Source organism: Lepidochelys kempii, chromosome 1 (assembly GCF_965140285.1).
Source record: "Lepidochelys kempii isolate rLepKem1 chromosome 1, rLepKem1.hap1, whole genome shotgun sequence".
NCBI classification, from domain to species: Eukaryota; Metazoa; Chordata; order Testudines; family Cheloniidae; genus Lepidochelys; species Lepidochelys kempii.
Genome location: NC_136380.1, coordinates 329350622 through 329367219, shown reverse-complemented (window position 1 = coordinate 329367219; position 16598 = coordinate 329350622). Strand labels below are relative to the sequence as shown.

At 39.2% G+C, this 16598-nt stretch overlaps 1 protein-coding gene across 7 annotated transcripts in view; it reads right to left on the bottom strand.

Moving 5' to 3' along the window:
* The window catches only part of RSBN1L (round spermatid basic protein 1 like), a 94241-nt gene that overhangs the window by 33855 nt on the left and 43788 nt on the right, over positions 1–16598 (bottom strand). For 4 of the 7 annotated variants that reach the window (XM_073328573.1, XM_073328571.1, XM_073328574.1 and 1 more), the window contains one exon: positions 2632–2682. The exons of the other annotated variants lie outside the window; for them this stretch is intronic. In XM_073328573.1, coding sequence (XP_073184674.1) covers positions 2632–2682 — 51 coding nt within the window. The remainder of the gene's footprint in view (positions 1–2631; positions 2683–16598) is intronic. 7 annotated transcript variants of the gene reach the window in all.

Below are 16598 nucleotides of genomic sequence, written 5' to 3'. Positions count from 1 at the left end.
ACTTCTTAAATAAAGAAATGAAGCCCAACCAGTGCCATCCAAATTCTGTTTTCCTTTAACAGGTTATTAATTATGAATAATAAAACTACTTTAAATGGTGCAGTGGCCATTCAAAACACAAAACCTCCAACCATTCAAATTTCTATCCAGAAGATTTAATTAACTGTGGCATAAAATAAATATTACTAAGGGAATAAAAAAAACTGTATGGTGGAGTTTTGTAAATAAAAGAGACTAAAATGCCTGAAATTGGAAACAGGTCCAAATAGTTTAGAGCTAAGACCTACTAAAAATACTGAACAAAAATGTTCTGTTTACTTGTGTCATTGTTACTAAATTTCACCAATGTGAGGTTACCTAAAAAACTGTGCCCGCTAAGATTTGGTAACATAGTTAAAAATCATTAAAAACTTTCTACACAAAAATGTACAGAATGTGTAAGACTGCCAAGATAGGGAGCAACTACACCAAAATAAACTTAATAAAACAGGCACGGAACTGGACTGTTTGAAATTAGTATCAGAGTAATAGCCGTGTTAGTCTGTATCTGCAAAAAGAAAAGGAGGACTTGTGGCACCTTAGAGACTAACAAATTTATTTGAGCATAAGCTTTTGTGAGCTACAGTTCACTTCATCGGATGCATTCAGTGGAAAATACAGTGGGGAGATTTATATACACAGAGAACATGAAACAATGGGTGTTGCCATACACACTGTAAGGAGAGAGTGATCAGGTAAGATGCGCTATTACCAGCAGGCAAGCGGGGAGGGGGGGGGGGGGGGAAAGAAACCTTTTGTAGTGATAATCAAGGTGGGCCATTTCCAGCAGTTGACAAGAAGGCCTGAGGAACAGCTGGGGGTGGGGGAATAAACATGGGGAAATAGTTTTACTTTGTGTAATGACCCATCCACTTCCAGTCTTTATTCAAGCCTAAGTTAATTGTATCCAGTTTGCAAATTAATTCCAATTCAGCAGTCTCTCCTGCTGATAATAGCTCATCACTCTCGTTAGAGTGTGTATGGTAACACCCATTGTTTCATGTTCTCTGTGAATATAAATCTCCCCACTGTATTTTCCACTGAATGCATCCGCTGAAGTGAGCTGTAGCTCACGAAAGCTTATGCTCAAATAAATTGGTTAGTCTCTAAGGTGCCACAAGTCCTCCTTTTCTTTTTGTGAAATTAGTATATTATCCTGAAACCAAGCTAACAAATATGCTGTGAAAACATAATCAAGCATTTCAATAAAAAATAGCACCAAAAGTACTGCATCCATAAACAAAACCAAGAGCTCATTAATAAAGCTTTGTTATTCTTATAAAATACATGTTATAACTGCTTTTCAGGAAGTATGGAATTAAGACAATGTGTCCTAATAACGTGTAGAATACACACTACACAAAGTAAAAGCTCTTAATAGCGAGCAAACAAACCTTGACCTCTTATCACCACAAAAAAAGTTAAAAATGTAATACAAAAAAAAAAAACCACCAGTTGGTACAGAATAATTTTTTTTTAAGTCCAATACCATAAAGTTAAACGTAAAACCACTGCAGCCCATACAGCATAAAAAAAACATTGTTTTCTCTCCTCGAATACTGTTCCAAGACAATACAAGGTCTGGAAAGCCTCAGACTTGTCCTGATGTTCACCCGTGGAGCTGTTCACCCGTGCAGGTGTAATGTCTCACAGACAGGAGCAGCCAGCATGTGGGTTTACTCTGGGGGAACAGTCTCTAAACTACACAGTACAGTTGAGACACTGGGATGCTGGTAAAGTAAAAACTGCCTACGCTATTAACAAGAATTGTGTGGTGGCTAAAAAAGACCATTTCTGGCATGACCCCAAGGAGTGTTATTTTATTTAGCCTATGTTCTGTTTCACACCTACATTTCCTATGGTAATGCATATTTTAAAATAGTTATACCAATTTTATAATTAATAAAAGCAAAATTAAAATAAAAAAATGCTTTGAATACAAAGCAAGCTTGCAATGTAAAATTATACCCAAGTAGGCTATATCAGAGGAGATTAGTTTACACCCCCGGATAGTACTTTAAGACTACTATTAATAGTAATTCAAATAATTACAACTACTATAATCTTCAAAATGTGTTGCTAAATAGTATACTTTAAAAAAGAACAAAAAACAAAAATACAAATAAAACAAATGCTAATATTAAAAAGAAAAACAAAAGCAGTGGAATGTAACCCTGGCTTGACACGAGTTATTGGACACGGGTGAGGCCTCATTTCTTGGGAGACAGGATTAGGGAAGTAAATGGATCAGCAGGCTGGAAACAGAATGTCTTTACTAACTGAGGTCTGGTCTACACCAGATAATTAGGTCAGCATAACTATGGGGCTCAGTGATGTGAAAAATCCACACCCCTGAACAGCATAGTTAAGCCAACCCGATTTTCTAGTATAGACAGCGCCAAATTGATGGAAGAACTCTTCTGCCCACCTAGCTATCGCCTCTTGGCGAAGCGGATTACCTGTACCAACAGGAGAACCCCCCCTACTCCCCATCCCCCAGTCGGTAAAGGTAGCATCTACCCTGACATGCTACAGCAGCGTATTTGCCAGCAGTGAAGCCGTGCTGTTGCGGTGTTTTAAGCGTAGACATACCTCAAGTAAGAGCGAACACCCAGGGAACCATTTACAATGGACAAAATAAGCCTGAAATGTAAGATGAGGTAAAGCGTAAGTTGTGCATGCACAGTATGTGAACGCTGCATGCTCTACAGAGCGACCAAGCCAACCCCAAAATGTGTGATGCAATGTGTAGTACATGCAATGTCATGTGCAAAATGTATATGAAGGAAGAGGTTTGCTGTGTAACTTTAGGGGGTGGCACAGGTCCACCACACATCCACATCTGAGTCTGATCAATTTAGAATTGCTTTGCTGTATGCCAAATATAAGAACCTGAGTGACGAGACCAGAGCCTAACTGAATTCTTGAGTGGAAGAGTTCTCTGAGGCTGCCCCAACACCGATCAATATTGCAAACGACTGATTACCGAATACCAGCATGAATTTCTATCTCAATATACCCAAAAGTTAAAAAAAAAAAGTGACTAGACTTAAGGAATGAAAACCAATAGCCATTCCAAGGTAAAATATTTTCAGGAGTTGTTAAGCAGCAAGAAAAAGGATTCATGTTCACCGAGAAATGAAGAAAATCAGTTTATTTGGATTCTTTTTTAAGATCACATGTGCAACTGAGTAAAGTGTTGTCTAGTGAAATGGAAGAGAACATGAGTGAGACATTTTCTGTAACAGCATGGCATCAAAATGAAACTGATAATTGAAGGCCCTATTCCACATCTTCCAGAAAAGCTCTTCAACCAGCTCTCTTCATAAGTTTGTGCAAAGATCAACTGGCAATTATGCCATAAAAACCAAGAAAATCATGAATTTTTACACTTTCAGTGTAGTACAAGAGGAGAAATTTAAAGGAATGACTGCACCACTCAAACCTGGATATACTCCTCCAGACAGATTTAAAAATGTGTAGGTCCACTATTAGTCATTGCAAGTGAAGTAGTGGAGAAAAAAAATAAACAAAACTAAAAAGAATCAACGACATTAATACAAGACAGTTGGTCAAACAAGATAAATGACTGGATAATAGCTATAAACATCCATATAAGGGAAGAATGAATTCCTCCCTAATTTTATTTATTCTAGTCAGAAAGGCAAACAGCAACATATTTTGTCCTGATCAAAGTAGCTGAAGATGTCATTCAAGAATGCAGATAAAAGTATGACAAGATCTTTGTTATTTGCTCAGACAACAAAATAAAGTGAAACCTTATTGAGAAGGTAGCGATAGCAAACAGTCTTCATACACACTGTGCAACTTTGAAAAATTCTTTTCACTATCTCCTTCATTTAACATTATGGTTGGTATTGAAAAAGAAGGATTAATGCCTAAATTTATGACGATATTGTGAACTCCCAGATACCATAATGATGAATGAAATCTCAAGAACCTAAACAGAATTATGTCTCTACATTTGCTATAAATTACCCTATATTTCAAATCTGCACGGAGTATAAGTATGGTAACTGATCAAAATATAGCATGCTGTTTAAGGGACTATACACAAAGTTAATAAGCTTACAAAAACAATGAAAGGAGGTTTCTGAGAGACTTGACAGATCACAGGCTGATAGCTCCATTGTCACAGTGCCAGGGAAAATCTTGCTTGTTACAGTTAAACAGAGAACTGGAACCATACAAGCACAAAAATCAAGATAATATTCAAAGCAGCTATGGAATCTTTCCATTATGTAGTCTGCATGACTGAATCCAAATTCACAAGACTTAGGGCATGGCTACACTTGCAGATGCAGAGCGCTTTGAGTTAAACCAGCCTTTGTAGAGCGCAGTAGGGAAAGCGCTGCAGTCTGTCCACACTGACAGCTTCAAGCGCACTGGCGGGGCCACATTTGCGGCACTTGCAGCGGCATTGGGAGAGGTGCATTATGGACAGCTATCCCAGAATGCAAGTGGCTGCAATGTGCTTTTCAAATGGGGGTGGGGTGGGGTAGAGTGTGACAGTGAGTGTGTTGTGTAGATGTGGGGGGAGAGAGAGTGGGTTTTTCGAGGGCTGAGAGCATGTCAGCATGCTGTCTTGTAAATTCAGAGCGCAGTAAAGCAACACCTCATTCACACTGGCGCTGCAGCGCTCCAGCGCGGGCGCAGCAAACATTATTCCACTTGCCAAGGTGGAGTACCAGCAGCGTCGTAGCCGCGGAATCAGTGTGCTCTACATGCCTTGCCAATGTGGACGGGTAGTGAGCTAGTGCGCACAGGGCTTCTTTATTGCGCTGTAACTCGCAAGTGTAGCCAAGCCCATAGGCAGAGTCCAGCAGAAGAAGAGGTGACAGACAGAACATAATGTCTACTATTTAAAATTGAAGATACAAATGTCTACCCCAAATCTGTTTGTAAAGGAAGTTGTGCCAGAGTTTACTGCATGGAAGTGGTATAAAATTGTGGAAGTAAAATCATCAGACAGGATAGTTAAAATCAAAATTGTCAGTTTTTTAGTAACACCCATTTCTATAGTCAGTGTAGCACCAATCAAAGTGTGTATTTGGCACAGTCTGATTAGTTTAATAAAGACTTCAGAACAGTCCAAGGCTTTAAAAAGCAAATTAATTTGGTAAAACTGTATTGGTATCTAAAAGGCAAACACTAAACAGTTATTCTGGGGGCTCAATACAGAATTACAAAGTTCATTTTGGACAATGTGTGGACTTTATTTGTAAGCATTTTTAAAGTAAATCACATAGTGTATGTGATTTAAATACTTTTGTGCTTTTCTTTTCCAAATTGGGGGTGGACGGGTGATAGAAGCTAATTTTGGATTAGGGCAAGTCACAACCACACTTTGGGTTTAGTTTAGCAGGTTCAGTCCTCTGGCATTCATTTGATACATTTTTCAAGCCCTAAACTACAGTGGGCTTGCCTCCATGATGCCAGCAGAGCACTAGAAGGGTGTGATTTGTAAAGCATCCGGGACTGCCACACTGGAAATCCTGCTGGTGCGCTTTAAAAGGGTACCACTTTGCATTAACAGTCTATGTGAAACAAGACTACATTAACGCAAACTAGGTACCGTTTAGAGCATGCCAGTTGGGTCTACACAGGGAAGCCAGCAAACAGCATGTTAGTGCACTTTACAAATCTCACCCAACCCCAGTATGTTGCTGTGAGAACTTTATATTTTAAAATCCTTGATTTTTCTGTTTTAAGATTTCAACTTTAAAACCAGGAAGTCAAAATACAAAAGGAGGAGGAAAGTGGTGCAGTCAGACTACTTTAGGCTGCAAACACAATTTAATGCAAAAGCTGAACTGGAATTAAGTACTTCTGGAAAATCCGGACCACTGTTTGTACTCCAGTTGCACTTGGGTAAAATGTGTTAGGAGACCAAAGAGTTGCAGGAATAGTAGCTTTGAACTTCAGTGCTAAACGGCATAAGCCGTGCACTTACACTTGTCACTGCCTATCTTCTGGACTTCCTGTCTCCTCACTTAAAATTTACAACTGTCTGCTGTCATGGCATTGTTCAGGAAGTGGTGGGGTAAGGAGTGCAGCAGGCATCAGGTCTTCGCTGCCACCTCTTCTAAGCTCTGCAGAGCTGACTCAGTAACAACTCGTCTCCCTTAGTCTTCACCGAGATCTTGGTTCTCACCCTAATCTAGCTCGTATACTTTACAGGGTAGCCCTCCTACTGCACCCTTTCACTTCATTTGATAGCTGGTCAATATGCAACACAGTTGATGGTTTCCCCAACCCACAAGATTTTAAGATTTTGAAAAATTTTCACATCCTGTACTGGGATGGGGAAGGAAAAAAAAAAAAAAAAAGCTGAGTTTTGCAAATCAAAAAAAAAAAAAATTTCAGATTATCAAAACATTTTGTTTTATAATTTTAAAACATTTACTTTTATTTCAGGTTTTTAAATGTTGTTTTACTTTTTTTTTTTACTATAAATTAACTTACATTTCAAGTGGAAAAGTAATTTCAAACCAAAAAAAAATTTTTTTTTAATTTCAAAAATATGTCCAAATGGAATTTTTGACAATTGGAAAACGTTTCAGAAACAGAAAATTGATTGAAACCAACTCTTTCCTGTGAAAAGTTTTGGTTTTGACAATTTTGCATTTTCTGATAAACATTATTTTGTCAAAAAATATCCGACCAGCTCTACTATATAGCACAGCTCCCTCTGTCTCCCTTTACCATTGCTGCTTACCTCTGTGATAAGAGCGCTGCCTGGCTAGCCACTGCTGGGGAAGATAGAGCATGAATGCATCAGACTTTCTAGAGCCTGCTATCCTGAAACTCTACATGTGAATTGGGAATGGCAGGAAGAGAAGGGGAAAGAAAGCCAGTGGATGAACAAGATGATCCAGGTAATTATATGCCTGTTATCTTAGCTGGGATGGATTTTAAAAAAATAATGTAACTACTACTAAGGGACTCAGCAATAAAAAACAATATTTCCAATCTTTAATGCCAATCAACATGCTTGCATGGAAAATATATCTTGTCAAATCAACTTCACAAGTTTATGGAGTCTGGTTGAGAAATGTAGCCAGCTGTGTTAACATAATATATTTAGACTTCTAAAAGGTATTTGAATTGATATTACTAAAACTTAGCATTATACAAAAATCAACATGGCATATATTAATTGGATTATAATTAGCTCAAGAGATCTCAAAATATAATTGTCACTGAGGAAATCAACAGGAGTCTGCACATGGCTGCTTCTAGTACAGTTTCATGTAGACTGATTCTCTGCCTAATGCTATTCAATATTTGTATTAATAATCTGGGAAACAAAACCACTGCTTTGAGTTAAACTCTGCAGATGACAGATTGGTGGGATAGTAAATAAAGAGATTGTTATACAGTATCATCTAGATTGCTTGGTAAGATAGGATGCAAACGAGCGAAGTTCATTTTGGTACAGCTAAGTGCAATCATAAATCAAGGAACAAAAGTATAGTCCACACTTACAGGATGGGGAATTTGTACAACAGAAAGCAAAAACTCCTAAAAGGATTTCAGGGTTATCGTCTACAACCAAGTTAACATGAGCCTCCAATGTAACACTGGCTAAAACAGCTAACATGACCCTTCAATGTATAAACTAGGGAATATCAAGTAGGAGTAGGAAGGTAATTAATACCTCTGTATATGGCATTAGTAAGACCACTACCAGAAAAAAGGATGTTGAAAAACTGGAGAGGGTGTTGAAAAAAGCTGATTCACAGTATAGAAAATATGCCTGACCATGAGAAATTTAAGGAACTATTAGCTTAGCAAAGAGAGGGTTAAGAGGCAATTTGATCATGGTCTATGAGACCATTAAATTCTAGAAGGCTCTTCAATATGGTAAACAAATGCATAACAAGAACCAATGGTTGCAGGTAGACTCTCAAAACATTCTTTAGAAATAAGACAAATCTTTCATGAGATTAATTATTGAAAAGCCTACCAAGGGATGCAGTTAGAATTTCCATCACATGGAATCTTTCCATCAAGCTTGGATGTTGCTCTCTATATATATTTTAGTTCAATCACAAGTAGGCTTGCCAATTTTCCAGGATTGCACGGAAGTCTCCAGGAATTAAAGATTATGTCACCTCTAGGAATATGTCCAACCATAATTGGCAATCCTAACCACAAGTCATTGTGTTTGATCTAGGAATTACTGAGTAAAAATTCTATTGCCAGTGTTATGTAGGCAGGCAACCCAAAATGGCCATGAGCAGGGCCCTGAGGTACCCCACAGCACAATGAGAACAGAGCCCTTAAATTCCATGGCAGTGCTAATTTATTCTGCTGCCATGAAGGTAATCCTTTGATTTTTAAAATAAAAGGTCAAATTCTAGAGTAAGACTCTGTAGCATGAGCTGAATTCTGCAGAATTTTGCTACATCACAGAAAACCCAAGGCCCTGATAATAAGGTCCCTTATGGCCTTAAAATCTATGAAATGAGCAAATGAAAAGAACTATGTATTTGTGTAAAGGCCAAGAGATAAGGAAACAAGGTACATAGGAGATAAGTGTTCATTCCCAAGTATGCTGTAATATTCCTCTTCACACATCAAAAGAAACAGAACGTTGTCATGGCAGCTGAATTTGACAAATTAGAGAAGGTGTAGACTGAAGAGTAAGCAGCTCCTGTACAAATGGGACTAGTACAAACCCACCAAGGAGGGTAGCATTAATTGGAGGCAGGAGACAATGAAGAGAGAACAGCATAAACTAGTTAAAAATTAGTTGAGAAAGAGAAAATGGCTGGAGAAACAAAGAGCCACATCCAAATGTGTCAGAAAGAATGACCTGAAAAGTGATACAGGGAGAACCGGGGGCATGAGTATGTGAAAAACCAGAATCACTGCCTGGCCAGATTTGCTTAAAAAACAGAACTAAGCTTACCACGAATTTATGTCTCTAGGACAGGAGTAAAGCATGGCAAATTGATTCAGGAAGTAAAATTATTAGTAGTGAGGATTTGTTGTGCGCTGTGAGGATCCGGGGCCACAACAAGGGATTACCTGTCATCCAATGCTAGGGGCAACTGGCTGTAATCAACAGGAAGGGGATGTTTGAGGCATTTACCTTAAGTTAATGAATAGCTCAGACAAAAATGGGATGGCTGCAAGGCACAGGTTACTCCTGAGGGAATTCTGTGCCTCTGTCCGCAGATTTCTTTGCTTCCCCGCAGAACAATGGGAGGGTGGGGGAGGGAGGCTGGGCGTGTGTGCATACATAGAGAGACGTTAAGGGGGCAGGGCTGGGTGGATGCCTGCCTGTCTGCGAATGAGCAAGAAAGACTCACTCTGTCCCCCTCTCTCACTGTTGCAGTGCCCCCAGCTTGCAGGGGTAGGGCTTTGTAAAGCAGGTTCTGTTCCTGAAGCAGAACAGAAATGCAACAACTAAACAGGCAGGCTGCTAATGTTCCTATTGTCAGTTAACTGTTCTCATTCTTAGTTAATTTCCCCAGGAGCCTAAAACATGTAAAAGTTTTAAGACTCCTTCACATTGCTAGAGTGGTGTAAAAGAGTCTTATTGTAAATGACAGTAAGGGAATCCTCAGCTAGGAAGATCTATGTGTTTTCTTGCTTTTTTCCTGTGGCACAACGGGATTCGATTACAGTTCAGGATCTATTTTACTTACCCATTTAAAAAAAATGCAGCATGATGATTAACAAAACTGTATGACTTTCATGTGTGAAAGTTTGAGCAATTTAAAGTGACATTCTACTTTACTTTTATTTTGGTGTTTGGTATTCTGCAATGTAATGAAAATATTCTGCAATGTAATGAAAATCCAGGATTATAACTGGAATGCAGGGTATTGGTTACCAAGTATTTGTAACTTAACTTTCATGTGTTTAGAAAATGCTGAACAGTAATTGTGATATTTTTTTCTGGATAGTAGTTTAAATAAATTACCAAAATAAGTGAAACTGATGTGATTATATTGCATTATTTTGACAAATATATAGAATTTTGCAGAATTGTTAATGTTTTGGTGCAGAATTCCCCCATGAGTAATAGGTGGTGCTCAGATGTTTCAGTGATGGGGCTATACAAGGAAAGAGTGTACAAGAAAGAAAAGGTTCTGTTTTGGAATTGGCTTCCTTGGGAATGACCAATTTAGAGATACAAACTGCAGACAACAAACATATATGGCTGCAGAAGAGAGCGTGAGCATGGAGCACTGGGCCTCGTGTAAGACCTGAGGTCTGAATCATAGTCAGCAAAGTCCGACCATGCCATGAATCAAAGTCAGGCCATGTATTAAAGCAGATGCTTACAAGTTCAGTGTCCGCTACATGAACTTGGCAAGGGTACTGCTAGCGTTGCTAAAACACAAGCACGCCTAAGAAGCAACAGATGCTGGGTTGTTGTATGTATGTTTGTATGTGAATACATTCCAAATGATTAACACAGGTGCATCCTAACCTAACACAAGAAAAGAGGGTTTAATAGAAGTGATGAATAGGGATGTTTTGCGCGAGACATCTGGAGCAAGGTACAAGGGGAGATAACAAGCAGATGTCATGAAACACATAAGGTGGTACGCAAGTTGTTTGTCTCAATCTATAAATGTCAGGGTGCCTCACCTTAACCTTTTGCGTGGCCAAGGGGGACAGCAGAAATTCCTGCTGCTGACTGAATCATTCCCGGGCACTCATGTTAGTGTACCTGTAGCTACTATGGGATGCTAGTACTGAGCCTTGAGGGCAATAAACCTGGATGAATGCCTTTTGTCAGCAAACCATTCCTGTGGTCTTTCTTTATGAGTAACGTCAAGGTCTGCTGAATTAGCAGGCTGCATTCTCTTCTACAGTGTTCCCTCTAAGCTGCGTACCTGCGCAGCCACACAACAGTCCATCAAATGCCACGCACTTGATTATTACAGCCACGCACATCCCCAGCGACTTCTGTTCAGTGCCCCACCCCTACTGCTCTGCTGCCACGCTGCTCCTACCCTCTGCCTTGGAGCCACCCTGGCCAGTTGCACCCGGGAGCCTCCTGCTTGTGTGCATGTGCAGAGCGGGAAGGAGGGGGGTGCTGATGTCAGGGTGTCCCCCTCCCTCCCACCCATGTACCCTGTTAGGATATAGATATTCAGGCCTGCCTGTAAAGGCCTATACTTTAAGAATGTAGGTATAAGTTTATCATTTAGCTAGTAATAGAGGTATACAGGAAAGAATCTGTGTAAGGGCCTTCTCTCACTGTGACAGTCTGAGGCCCTGTTCTTAGGTCAATGCCTTTGGCTAAGCAGCAGAGGCAGCCATAAGCTGGGAAGCATCCGATCACATCCTCACATTCCAAACTAGTTGTCAAGGTTCCTTCCCCACTCTGAACTCTAGGGTACAGATGTGGGGACCTGCATGAAAACCCCCCAAGCTTACTTTTACCAGCTTAGGTTAAAACTTCCCCAAGGTACAAACTATTTTACCCTTTGCCCTTCGACTTTCACTGCCACCTCCAAACGTTTATCTGGGTTACTGGGAAAACGTGGTTTGGAAACGTCTTTCCCCCCAAAATCCTCCCAACCCTTGCAACCCACTTCCTGGGGAGGGTTTGAAAAAAAAAAAAAAACCTCACCAATTTGCATAGGTGACCACAGACACAAACCCTTGGATCTTAAGGACAATGAAAAAGCATTCAATTTTCTTACAAGACTTTTAACAGAAGTAAAAAAGAATCACCTCTGTAAAATCAGGATGGTAAATACCTTACAGCGTAATCAGATTCAAAACATAGAGAATCCCTCTAGGCAAAACCTTAGGTTACAAAAAGACACACAGACAGGAATATTCATTCTATTCAGCACAGCTATTTTCTCAGCCATTTAAAGAAATCATAATCTAACACATATCTAGCTAGATTACTTACTAAGTTCTAAGACTCCTGCTCTGTCCCCGGCAAAAGCATCACACAGACTCTTTGTTTTTCCCTCACCCCAGCTTTTGAAAGTATCTTGTCTCCTCATTGGTCATTTTGGTCAGGTGCCAGCGAGGTTATCCTAGCTTCTTAACCCTTTACAGGTGAGAGGATTTTTCCTCTGGTCAGGAGGGATTTTAAAGGGGTTTACACTTCCCTTTATATTTATGACACTAGTCAATATGGGGTTGTCAGGAAGGTGATCCGATCTATCACCTCCAGAGAAAGGGAAGAGCCTAGAAGACGTAAAAGGAAATTTAGGTTGATAGTTTTCTGTCTGGTAAGAACTCACTTATCAATAGACACAGCTGGGATACCCTTATGTCTTTATAGATGTAGTTGTGAAATCCTCACTTCTGTATTGTTTTGTCATTATAGTTCCCACTTTGCTATTGTTTATTTGCATGGTCTCTGTCTGGTTCTGTGATTGTTTCTGCCTGCTGTATAATTAATTTTGCTGGGTCTAAACTAATTGAGGTGGTGGGATATAACTGGTTAGCTAATCATGTTACAATATGTTAGGACTGGTTAGGTAAATTTCAGTAGAATGATTGGTTAAGATATAGCTAAGAATATTACTATATAAATTAGGGGCAAACAGGAAGTAAGTTGGGATTCAAAAATAAAGAAAAAGCAACTTGGATTTAAACTTGCTGGAAGTTCACCCCAATAAACATTGAATTGTTTGCACCTTCGGACTTCGGGTATTGTTGCTCTCTGTTCACGAGAGAAGGACCAGGGAAGTGGGAGAGTGAAGGAATAAGCTCTCTAACACACCCCATCCCCGCAGAGCGGTGGGAGGAGAAGAGGGTCATGGCCTGGGAGTGAGACGTAGCTGCTGGTGGCTGTTGCTGTGTCTGAACAAGTCTTCAGACTGGTGAGTGCTGCTCTGCTTAAAGTGACAGCACACGGTCTCTCATACACTTCCCCAGCACAGTCACACACACACATACAGTCTCCGTCTCTCAGAGTCTCCATCTCTCAAACACACACACAGTCTCCGTCTCTCTCTCTGTCTCTCACACAGTCTCTCTCTCTTACACACACACACACACACACACAGTATCTTTCACACTAACCTCCCAACACATACTTTTATTGTTGGTGTTGTTACTTCTTGGTACTTCCTGCAATACACATATATTCTCTGTAATTTTATTCTTTCAAAGTGCTGTTATTTTAGTTTTTTGACTGATCTATGCATTTCAAAATTTTATTTCTCTCATGCTTAAATTTAATTTTTGAGTAGTGAGTTCTAAAATGCCTGACCTGGCTTGGCTGGAGAAATTATCATTATTACTTTTATTACAGTATTGTGCTTTGTCATTCATTATTTAAAGTGGTACAATCAAATAATAGTACCCTTCTAGAATGTAACTTTAGCATCTAACCTTAGCAGTGCCAGTTTAAAAAAATTTACTAAACACATAACTTTAGACACTGTGCAGATGAAGGCTGTTTATTTTCACATTGTATTTTTAGTTATATCTGTAAAATAACTTAAAATTCGCATGAAAATAAATGTAGTAAATCTAGGGTTTCTGTTTCTACTGGTGGTGCACATCCACACATTACCTCAATATTGGTGCACATAAAACTGATTCCACACATGAATGGCAAAAAATAGAGGAAACAAAGTTCTTCGAGTGCCGATAACACTGAAGCTCTGAGAACAGAAGCACTGAGCATCCGTAACAACCTGGCAACAGTAACAACATTCTTAAGCAACATACTTAACAACAATGGACACCTACAACACTAAGGCAGATGGTCTTCTAAGGGAGAACACCATAGATTTTACCTACGTCACCTGCCAACAGAATTACATTGCCACATGAACTTGCATATCTTAAATTCCGTTATGGGTGTCTTCCAATGAGAATTAAAGAAGAATATCTGGATCCTGACCCAGCACCTTGAGGAAGCAAAAAGCAGTAACAAGTAAGTGAGAAACAAATGTCTAGAAGTCATTTTAAGGAGAAAATGAGCATTTGGGAATACATATATAGCTCAACTATATTTCTAAGACTGAATTATAGACCCCATAGATCTGAGGGTATATACTACTATTTATGAAGGATTCATCTGCCAAATGCAGAAGGGCAGGCCTCATTATCAGGTACTGAAAAAACTAACCTGAGAAATACAGAAGTTCTGATACAGAAACAGTCAATATGACAAGGAAAGGAGTAACTCAACAAAAAAACATAGTGGAATCTTCTCTCAGATTTTGCTGGAGACTGAATCCAGGTGCTAAGATGAGGCCTTGAGAATGAAAAAAAACATACTGAAGGGAACCTCAAGTCTGTATTTCAGCTCACCAAAATTAACAGGATGACAGCTGAGGCTCTGAAGCAAGCCTCTGCAAGACTGTGAAGGACATCCAAAACCAACTGTTGTCTGGCCCATTGAAGACTTAAATTACAACTACACTGCATATAGCAGCAAGGTGAAATAGTCTATTTAAGGTTGAATTGGAAGAGCTAATAAGAAGGCTGCAAGTTTGTGGAGATCAGGAAGAGGATACAACTGCTTCCCTCCCACAGCATGAGTCTGATTCACCAAAAGAGTAAGATGCAGGGATGATGATAATTATAATAATAATAATACATCATACTTTATATACAGTGGTCATCAGAGGATCTTAAAGTGGTTTATAAAATAGGAATTTTTGCTCTCCTTGATAGATGGGAGAAACCGTACTATTAAGTAGTTTTTCATGACTACACAATGAGTCACTAACAGAGCTAGAAACAGTATCTAAGTTTTCCAACTCATACTATTGCATCCTATCCACTGGACTATATGCAAGCAGAGCGCTCACAGATGGGAGCTATGCTGGAGGTAGAAACCTAGGACTTCTATAATGCAGAGCTAAAGGCAGATTTGAAAAATGAAAGTTCTTCAAGATGTACTGCAACAGAAGCGGAAGGCGTGAGAATTCCTTAAGTAAACAGGGAACATTCAGAAAAATGTTGCAGCCTGGATGAAGCAGCTATGAGACCCATATCCAACGGCTGCTGGAATCTTAGTTTAACTTTGTAGTCCTAAAATTTGCTTAAGTGACAAAATGAGAAACATGAGAAGATGGATATGAATTACAAGCAAGCAGACAGATTGGGGTGGCTTAGCAGCATTAGCCCTTTATGACCAGCCATCCAAGATCTTGACTCCACTGTTTTCTGGAGACATTAAACAGAAGATGGTAACGAGACCAGAATTTTTCCAATATATATAGTATGCCTATAAAGTTATTAAATACACAAGAAGCAAAGCACTAGCCGTCACGCAGTCAAACTCTGACAAGCCAGGATATGTAGAGAGGCCAGTGATCAGACAACAGAGAATGCACACCAAAACTACTGAAAACCCGACAGAAAGCACAGAGACGAAAAAACACAGTATACAAAGCCTTGATTCCAAATAAAATGCAGATAATGAAAAAGAAAGAAGAGAGAATCTTGGATGCATTAATGCATAGATCTTTTGTCTCCTCAACCCCTATCATTCTTAGTCTTTTTGCATGTCTCCAACTATAGCACAGAAAATTTTAAAAGGGGAGTTCTTACAACCAACAGTCACAGAACTGGTGTAATTATGAACGAGGAATGGAGACTGTTATAATGTGGTATTAATTAGTAGCTTTAATAGGATATTCAATTTACCATTTATATAAACACATGTAGGTACAGTTACAAAGCAGAACAAAAAGTAACAGGTCTTCTCTGTAACTTGAGATAGAACAACAAAAAGCAAATCCTGGGAAATGTAAAGAGGTACACAGAATAATATTCTTTCCCTCCCTACTGCTAGTCAAACAGCCATCAACACCATGGCTCTTTAAGAGAAAAGACGGAATACTGAATTAAACATTCCATAGCTGTTGGCTACCATAAATAAATAAATAAATAAATAAATAAAGTCAGTGCAAATATAGGGACAGCAACAAGTTCCCTTTGAGAAAGAAAGGCTGAAAAGTTAATAAGAAGCAGTGTAAAGCGAGAGAAATAGCATAAGGGAAGTGAGTGAGTTGAAAATAAGGAGGCTGGAGTGAGAAGAGCCAACATAACCAGACAGAGGGAGAACACAGATAAATGAGATGTGCGCCTAACTGTACTAAGAGAATGCAAAGGGTTTACTATTGCTTGAACTGCATCAGTATAAGAGACAAGCTACCCAACATAATTTATCAGAGAAAAAAAAAGTCTGAGACCACTAGATGTTCTGGTGAATGGTAATTTTGTTCAGAGGGCAATACTACGAGTACTGATGCAGTTAATGGAACATGGTACTGTGATTCAGATTCAAAGAGTTATCAAATTAAGTGACTCTGGGTCATTCAACTCTAGTTATACTGCACTGGAAGGAAGAATTATAGCATGTGTTCTCCCTAACAATTTCAGACCTAATGACAGTCCACAGAGGAGCTATATTAATCTTTCTTTATCCAAAAAGAGTCTGCTGAAATGCAAGGCTTTTGTGAGGGCTTAAGAGTAGCTCACAGATGACACCTATTGAAGAGACAATAGCCAAAGTGAAAAAACAGAAGGACAGAATGGCAGAAAAATGGTATGGGAAGGAGGAAATGATTGGATTG